General features: G+C 40.2%; 1 protein-coding gene across 1 annotated transcript in view; it reads right to left on the bottom strand.

Moving 5' to 3' along the window:
• hspg2 (heparan sulfate proteoglycan 2) overlaps positions 1 to 21,736 on the bottom strand; it is a 337,691-nt gene that overhangs the window by 88,911 nt on the left and 227,044 nt on the right. Inside the window, exons 47-49 of the mRNA XM_062052774.1 lie at positions 21,466 to 21,576; positions 17,373 to 17,473; positions 10,699 to 10,879 (exon numbers count right to left, since the gene is read on the bottom strand). Coding sequence (XP_061908758.1) covers positions 10,699 to 10,879; positions 17,373 to 17,473; positions 21,466 to 21,576 — 393 coding nt within the window. The remainder of the gene's footprint in view (positions 1 to 10,698; positions 10,880 to 17,372; positions 17,474 to 21,465; positions 21,577 to 21,736) is intronic.

Genomic DNA, 21,736 nt, shown 5'->3' on the forward strand with positions numbered 1-21,736 from the left:
GCCCATGTGGTGATATCCTTTACACACTGATGTCGCTTTTTGATGAGCATTTCATGGAAGCTGCTTTTATACCCAATCATGGCACCCACCTGTTCCCAATTAGCCTGTTCACCTGTGGGATGTTCCAAATAAGTGTTTGATGAGCATTCCTCAACTTTCTCAATCTTTTTTGCCACTTGTGCCAGCTTTTTCTAAACATGTTGCAGGCATCAAATTCCAAATGAGCTAATATTTGCAAAAAATAACAAAGATTTCCAGTTCCAACATTAAATATCTTGTCTTTGCAGTCTATTCAATTGAATATAAGTTGAAAAGGATTTGCAAATCATTGTATTCTGTTTTTATTTACCATTTACACAACGTGCCAACTTCACTGGTTTTGGGTTTTGTATATAAATTCATGTCAACTAGGAAGTAAAATTACCCAGAAGGCCTGTGGCTGCAGACAGGAACAGGAAGTAGGTGTGTGCTAGAGTTGGGTGGTTTAATGATAAATAGTTGAATTATTGTTAGATGTTGTCGTCAACACCAGAAACAAACAAGTTTTATTAGAAAGTTGACGAGCGTTTGAGCGCCGCTCAGAGACTCATTTGATTGGTGGAAAAGATGCTGATTGGGGAAAAAAACAAACATAATTGACTGGGATTGGTGAAAAAGAAGTGAATTAATCTCACATTTGTGGAGCGACTGGAAAATTAAACATTTCCCTTGGTTGTTGAGACAAAGTTGAATTGGATGTATGCAGTATGTGACCTTTGACCTACAGAGAACATTCTTGGTGCCACCATCTTGGATCGTTCTCATGCTGCAATATATGCCATGGAGCTCTCGTGTCTGATTCTGTATGGTGTATATTACTATGTATTAAGTAGTATCATGTGTACATAGTACTTTGTATTATACTGGGGAGGTTGTCAGTCTGATGGAAAATATCAAACAAACTAAATCTTGAGCAAGCTAGGGCTGTCCCAATTCGATACTGGTCCGATATCAGCATGAAACAAAGTATGTGATGAAAATGAATAAATGTGATATCACGTGCAATACAAGCAGTCCCTGCAGAGTGCTTAAGTGCGTGTGATATCGTGTGCGATACGAGCAGTCCTGCAGCGTGTGAAATCATGTACAATACAAGCAGTCCCGCAGTGTGATTACTTGTGTGTGATATCGTATGCGATACAAGCAGCTTTGCAGCGTTTTTACTTGTGCGTGAAATCATGTGCGATACAAGCAGCCCTGCAGCATGTTTACTTGCGTGCGATATCATGTGCGATACAAGCAGTCCCTGCAGCATGTTTACTTGTCTGTGATATCTTGTGCGATACAAGCAGTCCTGCCGTGTGTGTACTTGCGTGTGATATCATGTGCGATACAAGCAGCCCTGCAGCGTGTTAACTTATGTGTGATATCATGTGCGATACAAGTAGTCCTGCAGCGCGTTTACTTGTGTGTGATATCATGTGCGATACAAGCAGTCCTGCCCTGTGTGTACTTGCGTGTGATATCATGTGCGATACAAGCAGCCCTGCAGCATGTTAACTTATGTGTGATATCATGTGCGATACAAGCAGCCCTGCAGCGGGTTTACTTGTGTGTGATATCATGTGCGATACAAGCAGTCCCGCAACATGTTTACTTGTGTGTGACATCATGTGCGATACAAGCAGTCTCTGCAGTGTCTTTACTTGCGTGTGATAGCATGTGCGATACAAGCAGTCCCTGCAGCGTGTTTACTTGCGTGTGATATCATGTGTGATACAAGCAGTCCTGCAGTGTTTACTTGCGTGTGATATCATGTGTGGTACGAGCAGTCCTGTAGCGTATTTACTTGTGTGTGATATCATGTGTGATACAAGCAGTCCTGCAGCGTTTTAACTTGTGTGGGATATTGTGTGCGATACAAGCAGTCCTTCAGCGTGTTTACTTGTGTGTGATATCATGTGTGATACAAGCAGTCCTGCAGCGTGTTTACTTGTGTGTGATATCATGTGCGATACAAGCAGTCCTGCCCTGTGTGTATTTGCGTGTGATATCATGTGCGATACAAGCAGCCCTGCAGCGTGTTAACTTATGTGTGATATCATGTGCGATACAAGCAGCCCTGCAGCGGGTTTACTTGTGTGTGATATCATGTGTGATACAAGCAGCCCTGCAGAATGTTTATTTGTGTGTGGTATCATGTGCGATACAAGCAGTCCTGCAGCGTGTTTACTAGTGTGTGAATACATCTGCGATACGAGCAGCCCTGCAGCGTGTTTACTAGTGTGTGAATACATCTGCGATACGAGCAGCCCTGCAGCGTGTTTATTTGTGTGTGATATCATGTGCGACACAAGCAGCCCTGCAGCGTGTTTACTTGTGTGTGGTATCATGTGCGATACAAGCAGTCCTGCAGCGTCTTTACTAGTGTGTGAATACATCTGCGATACGAGCAGACCTGCAGCGGGTTTACTTGTGTGTGGTATCATGTGCGATACAAGCAGTCCTGCAGCGTGTTTACTAGTGTGTGAATACATCTGTGATACGAGCAGCCCTGCAGCATGTTTACTTGTGTGTGATATCATGTGCGATACAAGCAGCCCTGCAGCGGGTTTACTTGTGTGTGATATCATGTGTGATACAAGCAGCCCTGTAGCATGTTTACTTGTGTGTGATATCATGTGCAATACAAGCAGTCCTGCAGCGTGTTTACTAGTGTGTGAATACATCTGCGATACGAGCAGCCCTGTAGCGTGTTTACTTGTGTGTGATATCATGTGCGACACAAGCAGCCTTGAAGCGTGTTTACTTGTGTGTGATATCATGTGCGATACAAGCAGTCCCGCAGAGTGTTTACTTGTGTGTGATATCATGTGCGATACAAGCAGCCCTGCAGCGGGTTTACTTGTGTGTGATATCATGTGCGATACAAGCAGTCCCGCAACATGTTTACTTGTGTGTGACATCATGTGCGATACAAGCAGTCTCTGCAGTGTCTTTACTTGCGTGTGATAGCATGTGCGATACAAGCAGTCCCTGCAGCGTGTTTACTTGCGTGTGATATCATGTGTGATACAAGCAGTCCTGCAGTGTTTACTTGCGTGTGATATCATGTGTGGTACGAGCAGTCCTGTAGCGTATTTACTTGTGTGTGATATCATGTGTGATACAAGCAGTCCTGCAGCGTTTTAACTTGTGTGGGATATTGTGTGCGATACAAGCAGTCCTTCAGCGTGTTTACTTGTGTGTGATATCATGTGTGATACAAGCAGTCCTGCAGCGTGTTTACTTGTGTGTGATATCATGTGCGATACAAGCAGTCCTGCCCTGTGTGTATTTGCGTGTGATATCATGTGCGATACAAGCAGCCCTGCAGCGTGTTAACTTATGTGTGATATCATGTGCGATACAAGCAGCCCTGCAGCGGGTTTACTTGTGTGTGATATCATGTGTGATACAAGCAGCCCTGCAGAATGTTTATTTGTGTGTGGTATCATGTGCGATACAAGCAGTCCTGCAGCGTGTTTACTAGTGTGTGAATACATCTGCGATACGAGCAGCCCTGCAGCGTGTTTACTAGTGTGTGAATACATCTGCGATACGAGCAGCCCTGCAGCGTGTTTATTTGTGTGTGATATCATGTGCGACACAAGCAGCCCTGCAGCGTGTTTACTTGTGTGTGGTATCATGTGCGATACAAGCAGTCCTGCAGCGTCTTTACTAGTGTGTGAATACATCTGCGATACGAGCAGACCTGCAGCGGGTTTACTTGTGTGTGGTATCATGTGCGATACAAGCAGTCCTGCAGCGTGTTTACTAGTGTGTGAATACATCTGTGATACGAGCAGCCCTGCAGCATGTTTACTTGTGTGTGATATCATGTGCGATACAAGCAGCCCTGCAGCGGGTTTACTTGTGTGTGATATCATGTGTGATACAAGCAGCCCTGTAGCATGTTTACTTGTGTGTGATATCATGTGCAATACAAGCAGTCCTGCAGCGTGTTTACTAGTGTGTGAATACATCTGCGATACGAGCAGCCCTGTAGCGTGTTTACTTGTGTGTGATATCATGTGCGACACAAGCAGCCTTGAAGCGTGTTTACTTGTGTGTGATATCATGTGCGATACAAGCAGTCCCGCAGAGTGTTTACTTGTGTGTGATATCATGTGCGATAGAAGCAGTCCTGCAGCAAGTTTTACTTGTGTTCGATATCATGTGCGATACAAGCAGTCATGCAGCGTGTTTACTTGTGTGTGATATCATGCGTGATACAAGCAGCCCTGCAGCGGGTTTACTTGTGTGTGATATCATGTGCGATACAAGCAGTCCCGCAACATGTTTACTTGTGTGTGATATCACGTGCGATACAAGCAGTCTCTGCAGTTTCTTTACTTGCGTGTGATATCATGTGCGATACAAGCAGTCCCTGCAGCGTGTTTACTTGCGTGTGATATCATGTGCGATACAAGCAGTCCCTGCAGCATGTTTACTTGTGTCTGATATCACGTGCGATACAAGCAGTCTCTGCAGTGTCTTTACTTGCGTGTGATATCATGTGCGATACAAGCAGTCCCTGCAGCGTGTTTACTTGTGTGTGATATCATGTGCGATACAAGCAGCCCTGCAGCGTGTTAACTTATGTGTGATATCATGTGCGATACAAGCAGTCCTGCAGTCTGTTTACCTGCGTGTGATATAATGTGCGATACGAGCAGTCCCTGCAGCGTGTTTACTTGCGTGTGATATAATATGTGATACAAGCAGACCCTGATGCGTGTTTACTTGCGTGTGGTATCATGTGCGATACGAGCAGTCCTGCAGGGTGTTTACTTGCATGTGATATCATGTGCGATACAATTAGTCCTGCAGAGTGTGGACTTGTGTGTGATATCATATGCGATACGAGCAGTCCTGCAGACTGTTTAGTTGCGTGTGATATCATGTGCGATACGAGCAGTCCTGCAGTCTGTTTACCTGCGTGTGATATAATGTGCGATACGAGCAGTCCCTGCAGCGTGTTTACTTGCGTGTGATATAATGTGCAATACAAGCAGTACCTGCAGTGTGTTTACTTGCGTGTGATATAATGTGCGATACAAGCAGTCATGCAGCGTGCTTACTTGTGTGTGATATCATGTGCGATACAAGCAGTCCTGCAGCGTGTTTACTTGTGTGTGATATCAAGTTCGATACAAGCAGTCCTGCAGCGTGCTTACTTGTGTGTGATATCATGTGCGATACAAGCAGTCCCACAGCGTGTTACTTGTGTGATATCAAGTTCGATACAAGCAGTCATGCAGCGTGCTTACTTGTGTGTGATATCATGTGCGATACAAGCAGTCCCGCAGCGTGTTTACTTGTGTGTGATATCAAGTTCGATACAAGCAGTCCTGCAGAGGGTGTACTTGTGCAATGCTGGACAGACAGTTAACATCTAAATGTCCTCAAATAAGCACACAATTTCCTCTATTTTACTAAAGCCATTTACAAAAAGTTAAACATGCTAGGCTACAGGCTAGGAGGAGCTAGCAGCTACACAGCAGCTAAGCACACAATAGCAGACAGCATAAGTCCACTCCAGATGTTAATAATAAATAAGTTAATGTTTTTCATAACTACCATTGTTCTCTGTTTGACTCATTCCACCTAATCAAACCTTTTCTAGCATTCCACACTACTAAATAATACAAGTAGGTATGATTTTTGCTGATATCGTATCGGACCAATATCGGTATGGGACAAGTTCAACACTCCTATTGTATGAGAAGTGAAACAGTCGGGACACTCCTATGGTGTGGACCAGTAAAGAGTATGTAGTGAATGTCACATTGTGTAACAAACATCAGCAGACGCACAAGTTGTTGTTGTCATATTCCATCGACACGTTGTGTAACAAACATAAAACACACAAGTTGTGTCAGTGGAGAGGTTCGGTGCTTTTTAATTCTTCCACACATGCGATCAAATGGCAGACTGAGCTCACATACACTTGTTTAATCGTGCTCATATCGCACCAGGACGGCAGGCAGACGCGTGAAGTGAAGGAAATACGGCAACACTTTGTCACACACACACACACACAAACAACAAAGACACACAACATGGCCGCACATGCAGGTTAGCAGCAGCCGTTTCCTCGACATACAGCTTGGGGGTCACGGTTGTTCACAGTCATGATAAATAGTACAACTTGTTACATGAGGTAAGTACAAGCACCTTGGAGTATACAGTAGTGATAAATGATAAGTGACAGACACACAAGCAAACACCTGCTGAGATGATCTCCTTAAAGGGGACCTTTGATGATGTGTAAACGTATAAACGTTGTTGGATAATCGTGTTAGAAATACCCAAAATCATAACGTTCACGCATTTGGACATGAGGTTTTGTTTTTTAAACAGTGAGTGTATTCTGTGGGCCTGACTCCTCCCACTCCGCTGTCATTCCTTCTCCTTTCTTGCCCTCCCGCCTGCTCTGATGTCCATGGAATAAATTCATTTCGCACCGGACTGTTTTGTCAACATGGACCAGGAAGTAGAAAATAACGCAGCAAGCGTGACTAGTTTAACGAGATTTCGCCATCAAAGAGGTACTTTTGTGGACAAGAAGCTACATTTTCCCAGGCGTTTCTAAACCTTGAACACACCTCTCCCGTATTACATCACTAACATAGGGGCGAAAACCTTTGGGCTCTTCACGAATTGATCTGATTGCAAATCCTAGGGTGACGAATCGATTTTTATATTTCTATTATTTGCTATAATAATCATAATGTAACGTTTTCAAATTAGGTTACCCGTTAGAAAAACGTATTCTAGTTGCATTATTAAAAAATAAATAAATACATATATTTTTTTCTGTGGTTGCATGGATACGGCCTTAAAACGGATTTTTAAAAGTAAATTTAAAAAAAAAGAAAAAAAAAAGGAATAATATTTATGTTGTCTAGTTGCGTGGAGATGGCCTAAAAACGTATTGTTAAAAATGTATTCATATAAAAAACAAATAAAAATAACAAAACATTGTTATTGTTTGTTTGATTGCATGGAGATGGCATAAAAAACATTTAGAAAAATTGATGCTTAGATTCAAAAAAAGAACACAATTTTATTTTTTTCCTGATTGCATGGAGATAGCCTAAAAACATACATTATTTTTTTTAAATGTATTCTTATAAGAATAAAATAATAAACATACATATATATATATATACAGTGGGGCAAAAAAGTATTTAGTCAGCCACCCATTGATTGTCAATGGGTGGCTGACTAAATACTTTTTTGCCCCACTGTATATATACATACACAGACATTTTTTTTCTGGTTGCGTTTATATACATATGTCCATCCATCCATCTTCTTCCGCTTATCCGAGGTCGGGTCGCGGGGGCAGCAGCCTAAGCAGGGAAGCCCAGACTTCCCTCTCCCCAGCCACTTCGTCCAGCTCTTCTCGGGGGATCCCGAGGCGTTCCCAACGTGTCCTGGGTCTGCCCCGTGGTCTCCTACTGGTCGGACGTGCCCTAAACACCTCCCTAGGGAGGCGTTCGGGTGGCATCCTGACCAGATGCCCGAACCACCTCATCTGGCTCCTCTCGATGTGGAGGAGCAGCGGCTTTACTTTGAGCTCCCCCCGGATGGCAGAGCTTCTCACCCTATCTCTAAGGGAGAGACCCGCCACCCGGCGGAGGAAACTCATTTCGGCCGCTTGTACCCGTGATCTTGTCCTTTCGGTCATAACCCAAAGCTCATGACCATAGGTGAGGATGGGAACGTAGATCGACCGGTAAATTGAGAGCTTTGCCTTCCGGCTCAGCTCCTTCTTCACCACAACGGATCGATACAGCGTCCGCATTACTGAAGACGCCGCACCGATCCGCCTGTCGATCTCACGATCCACTCTTCCCTCACTCGTGAACAAGACTCCGAGGTACTTGAACTCCTCCACTTGTGGCAGGGTCTCCTCCGCAACCTGGAGATGGCACTCCACCCTTTTTTGGGCGAGAACCATGGACTCGGATTTGGAGGTGCTGATTCTCATCCCAGTCGCTTCACACTCAGCTGCGAACCGATCCAGTGAGAGCTGAAGATCCTGGCCGGATGAAGCCATCAGGACCACATCATCTGCAAAAAGCAGAGACCTAATCCTGCAGCCACCAAACCAGATCCCCTCAACGCCTTGACTGCGCCTAGAAATTCTGTCCATAAAAGTTATGAACAGAATCGGTGACAAAGGGCAGCCTTGGCGGAGTCCAACCCTCACTGGGAACGTGTCCGACTTACTGCCGGCAATGCGGACCAAACTCTGGCACTGATCATACAGGGAGCGGACCGCCACAATCAGGCAGTCCGATACCCCATGTACATATACATATATGTATATAGGTATGTATATATATATATATATATACATATATATAATAATGGATTAGATTTTATATCGCGCTTTTCTATTGTTAGAAACTCAAAGCGCTCACAGAGAAGTGGGAACCCATCATTCATTCACACCTAGTGGTGGTAAGCTACATTTGTAGCCACAGCTGCCCTGGGGTAGACTGACGGAAGCGAGGCTGCCAGTTTGCACCACCTATCATTCATTCACCATTGTGAGCGGCACCGGGGGCAAGGGTGAAGTGTCCTGCCCAAGGACACAACGGCAGCGATTTGGATGTCAAGAGGCGGGGAGCAAACCTGCAACCCTCAGGTTTCAGGCATGGCCGCTCTACACACTACGCCATACCGCCCCTATATATATACACACATGTATACACATATATGTTTATATACAGCTGAGATAGGCTCCAGCGACCCCCCGCGACCCCAAAAAGGGACAAGCGGTAGAAAATGGATGGATGGATGTATACATACATACATGCATACACACACACACATATATATATATATATATATACACACACACACACATATATATATATATATATATATATATATATATATATATATATATATATATATATATATATATATATATATATATATATATATATATATATATATATATATATATATATATAAGAATCAATTTATTTATATACATATATATATATACATACATACATACATACATATATATATATATATATATAAGAATCAATTTATTTATATACATATATATATACATACATACATATATATATATATATATATATATATATATATATATATATATATATATATATATATATATATATATATATATATATATATATATATATATATATATACAACCAGAAAAAAAGAGACGTTTCCTCAGCGCAAAAATTATGAGTGGTGAAGCTGTGTTTTTATTTAATCCAAAATTTTATTGCCAGTTTATTTATGAAACATATTTATTATTATTTATTTAGAATGTATTTATTTTAGCATTACATAATTGTATGCAAATGTATACTTTTTTTTTTTTATCAGTTTTACGAGTACATTTGATTAGTATTTATTTTTGTAATCAGCCTGGCCAAAGCCTTGATAATAATCTTTGTGATTAACACATGCTTTCACACTGGTAAAGTGTAAGTATGTAAGATATAATTATTAAATACCATTATAATAAAAGTATGATTACTAATTCAGTGTTAATGTTTATGTAGTGGAAAGGTTGGGCCCTAAAGTGAAAAAGGAACCCCTTAAGTAGACCAGAAGGGGATGTGTCAAGTGTGGATTCCAATCATCATAGGTCCCCTTTAGTCCTTGGAATGTGACTTTGGCCACTGGAACCATGGACACATTTATTTCTACAACTTATTTCAGTCGAAGATTTGTGAATAATAAACAAACATTGTGGTTGTTTTGTTGGCTCTTCTGCTTGAAGTCCCGGCCTGGAATCACCAAGTAAAAGTGGCCCCAAACACTCTTACAAGAACACGTTCAAAAGTCGAGCACTTGGCAAACAGCAGCGTTTGATTGGAAACATCACAGCAAATTCCGGAAGGAATACTGGACGTCTTTCAGTCGCTCCTCAAACAAGTCCTCTGTGATCGCCAGTCTCTCAGCACCTTTTAGGCATCCGCGTTCCTCCTCACTATTGCACTCTACAGCTCGGCAGAGAGGACACCAAAGACCCAAAGGTAGAGAACCCCACACCCTGCTAGTAGAACCTCAAGTTGGAGGAATCATCACAAAGCAAACAAACCACCACCCGTTTATTGGAGCCAAGAACAAGTACGAGGTGCGTTCCCAGGATTAGTTCTTACAATCTGCATTAGGACTGATCCCAGAGTCCTTTCCAAAGACTGAATCCCAGAACCCACAAGTTTATTGGAGCCAAGAACAAGTACGAGGTGCGTTCCCAGGATTAGTTCTTACAAACTGCATTAGGACTGATCCCGGAGTCCTTTCCAAAGACTGAATCCCAGAACCCACAAGTTTATTGGAGCCAAGAACAAGTACGAGGTGCGTTCCCAGGATTAGTTCTTACAAACTGAATTAGGACTGATCCCGGAGTCCTTTCCAAAGACTGAATCCCAGAACCCACAAGCTGTACCTCTGCAGACGGAGCAGGCTCTTTAGACTTGGCACACAAAGCAAACAGCGATAGAGAAGATTTGAAGGCACACAAAGATTGTGAGTGGAGGAATTTGCGTTAGTGTCCACAGAGCACAAGAAGCAGACGAGCATGCTCCGTCTCAAGCTGAAGCAGGAAGAAGAGAGTCGGAGCCGGTAGGGCGGAGGAGGACGCTAACGCTGCCAAGGATCACGAACCTGGCACGTAGAGGATGGCACTGCCCTCGTCCATGGCGAACATGTTGGATCCCGTGCAGACATAGACGCCCGCGTCCTCCGGCTGGACGTTCTGGATGGTCAGGATGCCGTTGAAGTCCATGGCGCGGTTGGGCAGCTTGCCATTCCCCTGCCGGGTCCACACCAGCGTGTAGGCCGGCGACTGGGGAGGACCACAACATGTTCACCTTCAACATCTCTTGGTTACCTCCGCCAGGAGCTAAACGTTTGTTTCAAACACGCATACGAAAACATATGTTCACAGTTCAATAAATCAACATGTCCGAAAAGGACTAGAAGGAAGTAGATCTTATTCAATTATTTACCCTTATTATTGACCTATTTAACCCTTTTCCTTTCACTAATTTTTGTAACGACTGAAGAAAACGATAAAGACATGCCATAGTAGTGTAAACTCTCTGTGGAGAACTCAATCAAGAATAAAAACAAAGCTCTCTTTGTCTCTGTGGGAGGAGGTGGGGATGTTAGTGTCGTAGAATTTCTGACCTTTTGACCTATATTTCATGTCTGTCAAGAATGTATGCTCATTTAATTCCTCTTCTATTCTGTGTCCCCGGGTGTGGGACAAAAGTGAATATTAAGTCGTGCCAACCTGTCTACAGAATGTTTTGATTGTTTAAGTATGATTGGGGAGTCCAAGGATGTTGCAAAAACAATCATGACGCAGGAGATAAAAACAGTGACGCACAAGAGACATATAAAAAATGGCAGAAGACCTGGACTCGAGAGTGATTTTGGCTTGTGTGTGTCTTGTTTACTCCGGAGTAACATGTGGTCTGTCTGCACGGCTAACTTAATTCAACCTGCACTTCTGATAATGGGTAAATAAATTTGTTGTACTAAACTACTTTTGTTGCCTGTTTAAGCTTCGGACAATCCACTACACAAATTGGCGTCACGAACAGGATCCTTACTTTATTACTCTAGTATACTCTGGACTGAAGCTGTGTGCCTCCATTGTTTTTGTAGCTGTTGTTTTGAGGCATGTTTAAAAAAAAATAAAAAATAAGTATAGTACTTCCCATAGTTCTAGTGGGTATCAGGATTATTTCAGGGAGAGCATGTCCCAAATTCCAAGCTGCTGTTTTGAGGCATGTTAAAAAAAATAATGCCCTTTGTGACTTCAATAATAAATATGGCAGTGCCATGTTGGCATTTTTTTTCATAACTTGAGTTGATTTATTTTGGAAAACCTTGTTACATTGTTTAATGCATCCAGCGGGGCATCACAACAAAATTAGGCATAATAATGTGTTAATTCCACGACCGTATATATCGGTATCGGAATTAAGAGTTGGACAATATCGGGATATCGGATATCGGCAAATAAGCCATTATCGGACATCTCTAAAAGCAACAGACAAACCCAAACAAACAAATGTATCCCTCCATTCGCTGGGGTTTGTTTGTTGGTTAGTTAGCTAGCTCGCTAGCAACGTAGCTCAAAAAGTTAAGAAAGGATTTTCATTCACTGTCTGGATTCTTTACTTTTTGGAAAGATTCCTTACTATTAGGATAGATTTTAGGGCTGTGAATCTTTGGGCACCACACAATTGGATTCGATTCTTGGTGGAAACGATTCAATTCAGAATCGATTCTCGATTTAAAATCAATACTTTTTTAATAACATTGGGTGCCAGTTCTATGATGAACTACATTCCTCTATAAAGTAAATAAACAGCTCTGATACATTTCTATATTACTTAAAAGAAAAGTAAATTGATTTTTAATATATATATATATTTTTTAAATCGATTGAGAATTGTTACAAATAAGAATCGCGATTCATTCGAACATCGATTTTTTTGACACCCCTAAAAGATATGGCCTCCGAGTGATTTTCAATAGTAGTTTGTGACGTTACAATCAGTAAACTACTAACTAACTAACCAAACATTTAATAAAGTCAGACACAAATAAGGCTAACAGAGAAGTATCCAACTCTTCTCTTTTCTAAAGTAAATCTGTACAGCAGATGTAGATCATTAAAAAAAAAAAATAATAATAATTTAATAAAATTGATTTTTGATATATATATATATTTTTATTGATTGAGAATTGCTACAAATAAGAAATCTAAATGTATTCAAAAATCAATGTTTTTGACACCCCTAGGAGATTTGCTTTTCTATAGTAGTTTGTGACATTACAATCAGTAAACTACTAACTAACTAACTAACTAACTAACTAACTAACTAACTAACTAACTAACTAACTAACTAACTAACTAACCAAACATTTTAAAAAGTCAAATACAAATAAGGATAAAAGAGAAGTATCCAACTTTTCTAAAGTAAATGTGTACAGCAGATGTAGATCAGCTACATCAACAATATGATTTGTCTGAGTGGCTGGACAGGACAGATAAAAAAAAATAACTATATATATATATATATATATATATATATATATATATATATATATATATATATATATATATATATATATATATATATATATTATATATATATATATTTTTTTCTTCTTTTTTTCTTTCTTATTTGTAACAAAGGTATTCTCAATTCTCAATCGATGAACAAAATAAATAAATATATATGTATATATATATATATATATATATATACATATATATATATATATATATACATATATATATATATATATATATATATATATATATATATATATATATATATATATATATATATATATATATATATATATATATATATATATATATATATATGTGTATTTTTAAAAATAAAAAAACATTTTTCATCGATTGAGAATTGAGAATACCTTTGTTACAAATAAGAATTGTGATTTATTCGAAAATCGATTTTTTTGGACACCCCTAAAAGATATGGCCTGGAGGAGAGTGCTTTTCTACAGTAGTTTGTGACGTTACAATCAGTAAACAACTAACTAACTAACAATTAACTAACCAACTAACTAACTAGCTGTCTGGCTAGCTACCTAACTAAATAACAAACCATATAACTAATTAACAACCCAACATGATTCTTGATATATATATATTTTCAATTGATTGAGAATTGTTACAAATAAGAAACGCGATTTATTTTTGGACACCCCTAAAAGATATGGCCTGGAGGACAGTGCTTTTCTACAGTAGTTTGTGACGTTACAATCAGTAAACTACTTACTAACTAACTAACTAACTAACTACCCAAACATTTAATAGAACCAAATACAATTAAAGCAACAAGCGAAGTATCCAACTCTTCTCTTTTCTAAACTAAATTTGTACAGCAGATGTAGATCATCTACATCAACTATATGATTTATCTGAGCGGCTGGACAGGACAGATAAAAAAATAAAATAAAAGTAAATTGTTTTTTTGATATACCGTATTTTTCGGACTATAAGTCGCATTTTTTTTCATAGTTTGGCCGGGGGTGCGACTTATACTCAGGAGCGATTTATGTGTGAAATTATTAACACATTACCGTAAAATATCAAATAATATTATTTCGCTCATTCACGTAAGAGACTAGACGTCTAAGATTTCATGGGATTTAGGGATTAGGAGTGACAGATTGTTTGGTAAACGTATAGCGTGTTCTATATGTTATAGTTATTTGAATGACTCTTACCATAATATGTTACGTTAACATACCAGGCACGTTCTCAGTTGGTTATTTATGCCTCATATAACGTACACTTATTCAGCCCGTTGTTCACTATTCTTTATTTATTTTAAATTGCCTTTCAAATGTCTATTCTTGGTGTTGGCTTTTATCAAATACATTTCCCCCAAAAATGCGACTTATATATGTTTTTTTCCTTATTTATTATGCATTTTCGGCCGGTGTGACTTATACTCCGGAGCGACTTATAGTCCAAAAAATACGATACATTTATTTTTAATCGATTGAGAATTTTTACAAATAACAATCGCTCTTTATTCGAAAATAGATTTTTTTGACACCCCTAAAAGATATTGCCTGAAGGAGATTTGCACTCTCTGAGTGCTTTCCTACAGTAGTTTCTGACGTTACAATCAGTAAACGACTAACTAACTAACTAACTAACTAACTAACTAACTAACTAACTAACTAACTAACTAACTAACTAACTAACTAACTAACTAACTAACCAAACATTTAATAAAACCAAATACAATTAAAGCAACAAGAGAAATATCCAACTCTTCTCTTTTCTAAAGTAAATGTCTACAGCAGATGTAGATCATATGCATCAGGGGTGTCCAAAGTGCGGCCCGGGGGCCATTTGCGGCCCGCAGGTCATTTTTTAACGGCCCCACGGCACATTTTAAAAATACGATTGAAAAAAATACAAAACATTAAAAGTGATATTTAAAGAGCAAACAGGTGAAATGTAACAAGAAAATGTAGCAATGTTTACTCTAATCACACAAAGCTGCCATGTAGGCTGTTTCTTTCTTTAAAAAATAATAATGAATCAAAATCAATGTCATTATGAATTATTGACCTATTCAAGGCTCCAATTACGTCACATTAAATATTTTTGAGATATTTTTTGGGGAAAATGTGGCATATTTTGTGTTTGCCATGTAAAAAAACGAGCTGTTTTTTTTAAAGAAGGGCCTAAAACGAACAAACAAAAAACATAAACAACAATAAAACTTATAATTGACAGATAGATCTGAAGTTGATCTCGAGATTATTGTGTTAAAAGTAAACAGTAAAAAAAAAAAAAATTATAATTTATTTTTTAACACTTTAATGAGTAGCAGGGTTTCCCACACATTCATTTATTTGTGGCGGCCCGCCACGAAAGAATTAAGGCCGCCACAAAAAAAAGGAAAATAATAATAATTATTATTATTATTTTATTTTTTTTGTGTCCTGTCAAGCTTCTCAGGCAAATCATATAGTTGATGTAGATGCCCATATCGGCTGTTCAGATTTACTTTACAAAAGAGAAGTGTAGGATCAAGATTTTTGGAGCTCTTTGTTCAGTGGATCAGATGTTTGATGAAGCTTTGTGTCTATCTACCACCACGACTGTTTTCTGTTTATTTGTTACTGACTGTGGCAGGACACCTCTGCCTCTGTTTCACTTTATGTTGCTGGTAAATAATATGGTTGTAGTAGTAGGCTAAAGTTAAATTATTTAGTATGCACTAATTAAAGGGGCAGAGCTTTCTGAGACATTTTAGCTTTTATATTTTTGTAAGATATATTTTTTGTAAGAACCACAATTAATAAATATATTTCAGTGAATAACTTATTGTTCAAATCTGTATATAAATATGTACATAAAGTGTTGTAATTATATTGTAAAATGGATGGATGGATGGATGGATGGATGGATGGATGGACGTTTAAAACAAAACTGTTATTAATTAGTAAGTATACATTTTTTGAGCCTTTTTAGACAAAATCATATCATTGTAGTAAATTATGCAAATTACTCGATGATGTCATGGTGACCACGCCCATAGCCACGCCCCCACCGCCACAGGTATCTTGGCAGTTTATGGGAAACACTGGAGTAGGACCCTTTTTGGATCCCCTACAATTTTAGTGTGATTAGTTTTTAAGTGTCATTGCTCAAAAAATAATAATGAATTAAAATCAATGGTGTTATGAGTTATTGACCTTTTTAAGGCTCCAATTATTATATAATCTCAAATATCCCACTTAAAAAATTTTTTGGGTGAAAATATTGCATATTTTGTGTTTTTTTCATTAAAAAAAAGGGTTTTCTTTGAAAAAAAAAAGCATACAATTCAAATCTTTAAAAAATGTTATATTGACAGATAGACCTAATGTTGCTCTAGAGATTTAAAAACTTGAATAATAACACAAACAATAATACTGAGTAATGACACATTTTTTATATTTTTTGGACCAAAACCCTTTGGTGTCCCCGGGATCAAGCCTGAGTGGAAGCCTAAATGTATATTTTTCATACATATATTGTATTGGTTTTTAAAATAAAAAATATCAAAATGGCCCCTGCTAGCTTTGATTTTTCAATGTGTGGCCCTCAGTGGAAAAAGTTTGAACACCCCTGATCTACATCAACAATATGATTTGTCTAAGGGGCTGGACAGGACAGATTAAAAATAAAGAAATAAATAAAAATCGATTTTTGATCCTTTTTTTTTTTTTAATCGATTGAGAATCGTTTCAAATAAGAATCGCGATTCATTCAAAAATAGATTTGTACTCTCCGGGTGTTTTTCTGCAGTAGTTTGTGATGTTACAATCAGTCAACTACTAACTAACTAACTAACTAAACCAGAACACGTTGACCAAGTTTTTGGATTGCATGAGTCTAAAAAGTGAAGTCTGCAAATATGGGTGAGTACTGAATTCGGTACTTTTATAAGCACCGACTGAATTCCGTGGGTAGTAGCAGGTATCGATTCACATAAAATTCAACGGTGCCATATGTCCATACCTTTCTTGCAGGTGAGGTCATAGCTTGATGCTAATTTACATTGGATTTGCCATAAACAGGCTACTATTAGCATTAGTGATTTGACATGGCGATTTCAACACCCCCAAATTGGTTAATTTGGGGGTGTTTTTTGAGTATCGTTGAGTACCATACTTCTCTCTACCTGCCAATGCAATCTGTGATGCATTGGCAAACCATTGATTTTCTGACCCGGATTCCAGACGTTACACCTGAGCGAGGCGGTCGTCCTCGTTACCTTGCTCTTTGCCGTGCAGATGAAGTTGACGGTCGCTCCCGCTCGGATTGTTTGGGCTTTGGGCTCCTCCACGGTCACCTCGATGGCTTTGCTGGGAACACCTGGTGGAACCATGTGGAATTTGAAGGCTGCAGTTTCACACCACAAACTCCTACTGTCCCTGTCATTACGTATTCTTCGTCTTTATTTGGACGGGTAGAGCACTAGAAACCTGGGGATTGCGTCATCCGGAGTTCACAGCGTTTCAAATAATTGATCTGTGAATATTATCAGTTATTAATGTCACTACCCGATCTGCTAAAGTCAGCAACTTCCCTTCCTTACTACGAAGCAGTTTTTACAAAATATACTGTAAATTCCAGACTATAAACTGCTACTTTCTTCCTACGCTTTGAACCCGGAGGCCTATAAAACAGTGCGGCTCAATTTTGGATTTTCTTCGCTGACGGCCATAGAGCAAATAGTTTTCATGATATGGCGTGTTATTGTTTGCTCTATGGAAGAGTTCACTCTCTGCAGGTGTTGCAGGTTGAAAACGGACTTCCCTAAATACCTGACCGAGCTTCTGCACCATCATACCTCGTCTAGAGCCCTAAGGTCAGCTGACCAACTGCTGCTGCAAGGTCCCCAGATCCAGGCTTAAGACCAGAGGGGACAGAGCCTTCTCCGTTGCCGCCCCTAAGCTCTGGAACAGCCTTCCCCTCCACATTAGGTCAGCCCAGAGCCTGGGGGTCTTCAAAACCCTTCTTAAGACCTATATCTTCTCGCTGGCCTTTAACCTGAGCTGAGCCCGCCCACTAGGCCACCATTTCTAGACCACCCCCCCTCACTTTAATTGTTTTTTTCAATTTGTCACACTTTTATTATTTCATTATTTTTATCTTGCAATTTTACTTTTTATCCGAACCCTTTTAACGTATTCCTTTTGCACTATCTTGTTTAGCTTATTCATTGTTTATGTTCTTTGTTTTTGTTTTTATTATTGTTTTTTTTGCACTTTGGTCCAATTTAAAAATTGTTGTAAAAGTGCTATATAAATAAAGTTGCCTTGCCGTGCCTCGCCTATTGCCCCGAACTGGAAGTAAAACCGTCCATAGCGTTTTCTACTCGTACGATCCCAAGCAACTTTTGCGAGTTTTACAATATAACTAAAACAATTCGTACCTACTAAAGCGTCCCATGTGTGACGTCTGTAGGAGTGTTTTCATGCATATGTGTACGTGCTATCGTAATGTAATCCAGCTGGCGTCGTTAGCATTAGCTAATCTGTTAACACGTTTACAAGTGTCTGTGTTAGTATTACTAACTTACAATGGCATTCTTTTTGTATTGTTTCAGTTTCACAAATTCCTTACTAGATTCACCAAAACGTCCCTGTGGAGTTATTGAGTCTGTTTAGCTGATTGGAGAGGTAGCTTGCGCAGCTAGCGGGTCCATGCCGATGACTTCTGTTTTGTTTGGTCGGCCGTTTTACTGCCGTTTGGAAACAATTAATGTACTGTATGTAAATAACATTTACAGACTATTTCAGTGTAAATAACTCATTTCACAACCTATACATATCTGTAGCTTATAGTCAGGTGCGACTAATATATGGAAAAGTATTTTTTTTTCCCTAAATGTAGTGGGTGTGGCTTATATACCGGTGCGCTCTGTAGTCCTCATACTTGCCAACCCTCCCGATTTTCCCGGGAGACTCCCGAATTTCAGTGCCCCCCCGAAAACCTCAAGGGGGCAACCATTCTCCCGAATTTATCCCGATTTCCACCCGGACAACAATATTGGGGGCGTGCCTTAAAGGCACTGCATTTAGCGTCCTCTATAACCTGTCGTCACGTCCGCTTTTCCTCCATTCAAACAGCGTGCCGGCCCAGTCACATAATATATGCGGCTTTAACCCACACACAAGTGAATGCAAGGCATACTCGATCAACAGCCATACAGGTCACACTGAGGGTGTCCGTATAAACAACTTTAACACTGTTACAAATATGCGCCACACTGTGAAATCACACCAAACAAGAATGACAAACACATTTCGGGAGAACATCCGCACCATAACACAACATAAACACAACAGAACAAATACCCAGAACCCCTTGCAGCACTAACTCTTCTGGGACGCTACAATATGCCAATATACACCCCCGCTACCACCAAACTCAGTGCCCCAACCCCGCCCACCTCAACCCCCCTCCCGCCCCATCTCCCAAATTCGGAGGTCTCAAGGTTGGCAAGTACGGTAGTCCTAAATATATGGCAATTATTGAACTTTTATCTACTGTTAACCTCAAATAACCGACTCTCTTCTTTGCATTTTGCACCCCAATAGAGCAAAACCCCGAGAATAAACACTTTGGATCTAGTCTCAGACTAGATCTGTCCTATCCGAGTCTGTGAGCAGGAACTGACGACGGCGCTCGGATGAGAAGTCCAACGACTCCCGAGACAACCTGAACAGTGCAGCTGCGATGCATTCAGTGTCCTGATAAAAAAAACAGTTGATCATGTCACGGCCCGGGCACATGCCAATGCGCATTCCTCGCAGAGCGCACCTTGGGACACGCCCACGGCCGCTCCTCTCCTGCACGAGTCACTCCACCGGCTGCAATCAATCTGAAATGAGCGCACCTGTCGGTGATGATCTTCTTAAGCCTGCACAACCTGCCATCCCTCGCCGGAATATAACCTTCTGTTGGCGTACCGTAAGCTTGTCTTCAGCTTCCTAGTTGCCTTCTGTCCTGATCTCTGTGTTTTTCCCTGCGTTGATTGTCGTGTCCTCCCTCACCCCGCAGTTCCGTGTGTGCATCCCCGAGTCACATACTTGCCAACCTTGAGACCTTCAATATCGGGAGGTGGGGGGGGGCTTGGTTATTTACAGCTAGAATTCACCAACTCGAGTATTTCATATATATTTCATATATATATATATATATATGTATGAAATACTTGACTTTCAGGGAATTCTAGCTATATATATATTTTTTATTTATTTTTTATTTTATTTACATAGAAAAAAGAAAAAAAACACTTGAATTTCAGTGTTCCAGTGGCTATCCATTAGATGGCAGTATTGTCCTGTTTAACTTCTCCGTTCATGATGAGTATATCATTTCGGCCGCCATGTCTGTAATTTCCTCGTTCTTCTGCTTCGTCTCCTTGTTGTGTGCGCAGTTGTGCACTCTATAAAAGCCCTAGATGTTATGACGTCTTTGGGCAGGCAAGCTGTTTATTTTGTGGGAAAGCGGACGTGAGAACAGGCTGTCCCCACTCAGTCTCAGGTCCGCATTGAGCTGGAGGGGGCGTGGCCTCCAGCTCCGGCTGAATACCGGGAGTTTGTCGGGAGAAAATCTCTGTTGGGAGGTTGTCGGGAGAGGCGCTGAATATCGGGATTCTCCCGCTAAAAACGGGAGGGTTGGCAAGTATGCCGAGTCAAGCTGTGCGTCTTGTCCTCCTAGATCTTCCCTGCCTCCCCCGTGCTTCCTGGTTCTCGACTCCTCGCTAGCCCCCGGACTATGACGACTTGCTCCTGCCTCTCGACCCCACTTCCGCCTCTGGATCATCTGCCTGCCCCACGGACTTCCGTGTTCTTTCGCTCTCGACAACACTTGGTAACACACACCTCAGCTAACTACACACATAGTCTCACACACATACACTCTTGGGTTTTGACACTCTCCATTTCCTTAGTGTAGTTTATTAGTTAGTATTGTTTATTATTATTATTATATATACATATTGACTATATATATAATAAATTATTGAACATTACTTCCCCCTGGTGTCTGTTGCCGTCATCTTCCTTAGTCAAACCATAACAGATCAATGGCTATTCATTAAATACTGTTAAACTCAGAATGACGCTATCAATGAGTTTTTAGTACTTTACCGGTCCAAATACTTCACTACGAATATGTGATGGCGTCGATAAAAAGCCCTGAGATGAAAATCTTTGGCAAGATTTACAAAACAATCCATCAGTGATATGTCGAGGAGCTAGTCTCAGTACCCTGCAGGCAAGACTTATACATTTCGGAAAGAAAGTAGCCCTGTTATGCAAAACACAAGGTAGTTGTCGGGAAAATATACGCACTCGTGACAACGATTTCTGCACGGCTCCTGTTGCTGCTGCGCTGGTCCCGGCAGGTACACACGTAAACGCCGGCGTCGCTTGGCTGGACATTGTGGAAGTAAAGTTCTGCTCCTGCACACAACACAAACCACTGATTAGTTATTAAGACTCTCCCACACACGTATTTACGTCTCTTTCTAGAGGATTCTACAGATTATCAACGATTATCAACCGATATTTGCATTTTAACGTATATCGGCCATTTTTTATCTCCATCTGCCATTTTTTTGAC

The sequence above is a fragment of the Entelurus aequoreus genome, linkage group LG07 (assembly GCF_033978785.1).
Source record: "Entelurus aequoreus isolate RoL-2023_Sb linkage group LG07, RoL_Eaeq_v1.1, whole genome shotgun sequence".
Taxonomy (NCBI): Eukaryota; Metazoa; Chordata; class Actinopteri; order Syngnathiformes; family Syngnathidae; genus Entelurus; species Entelurus aequoreus.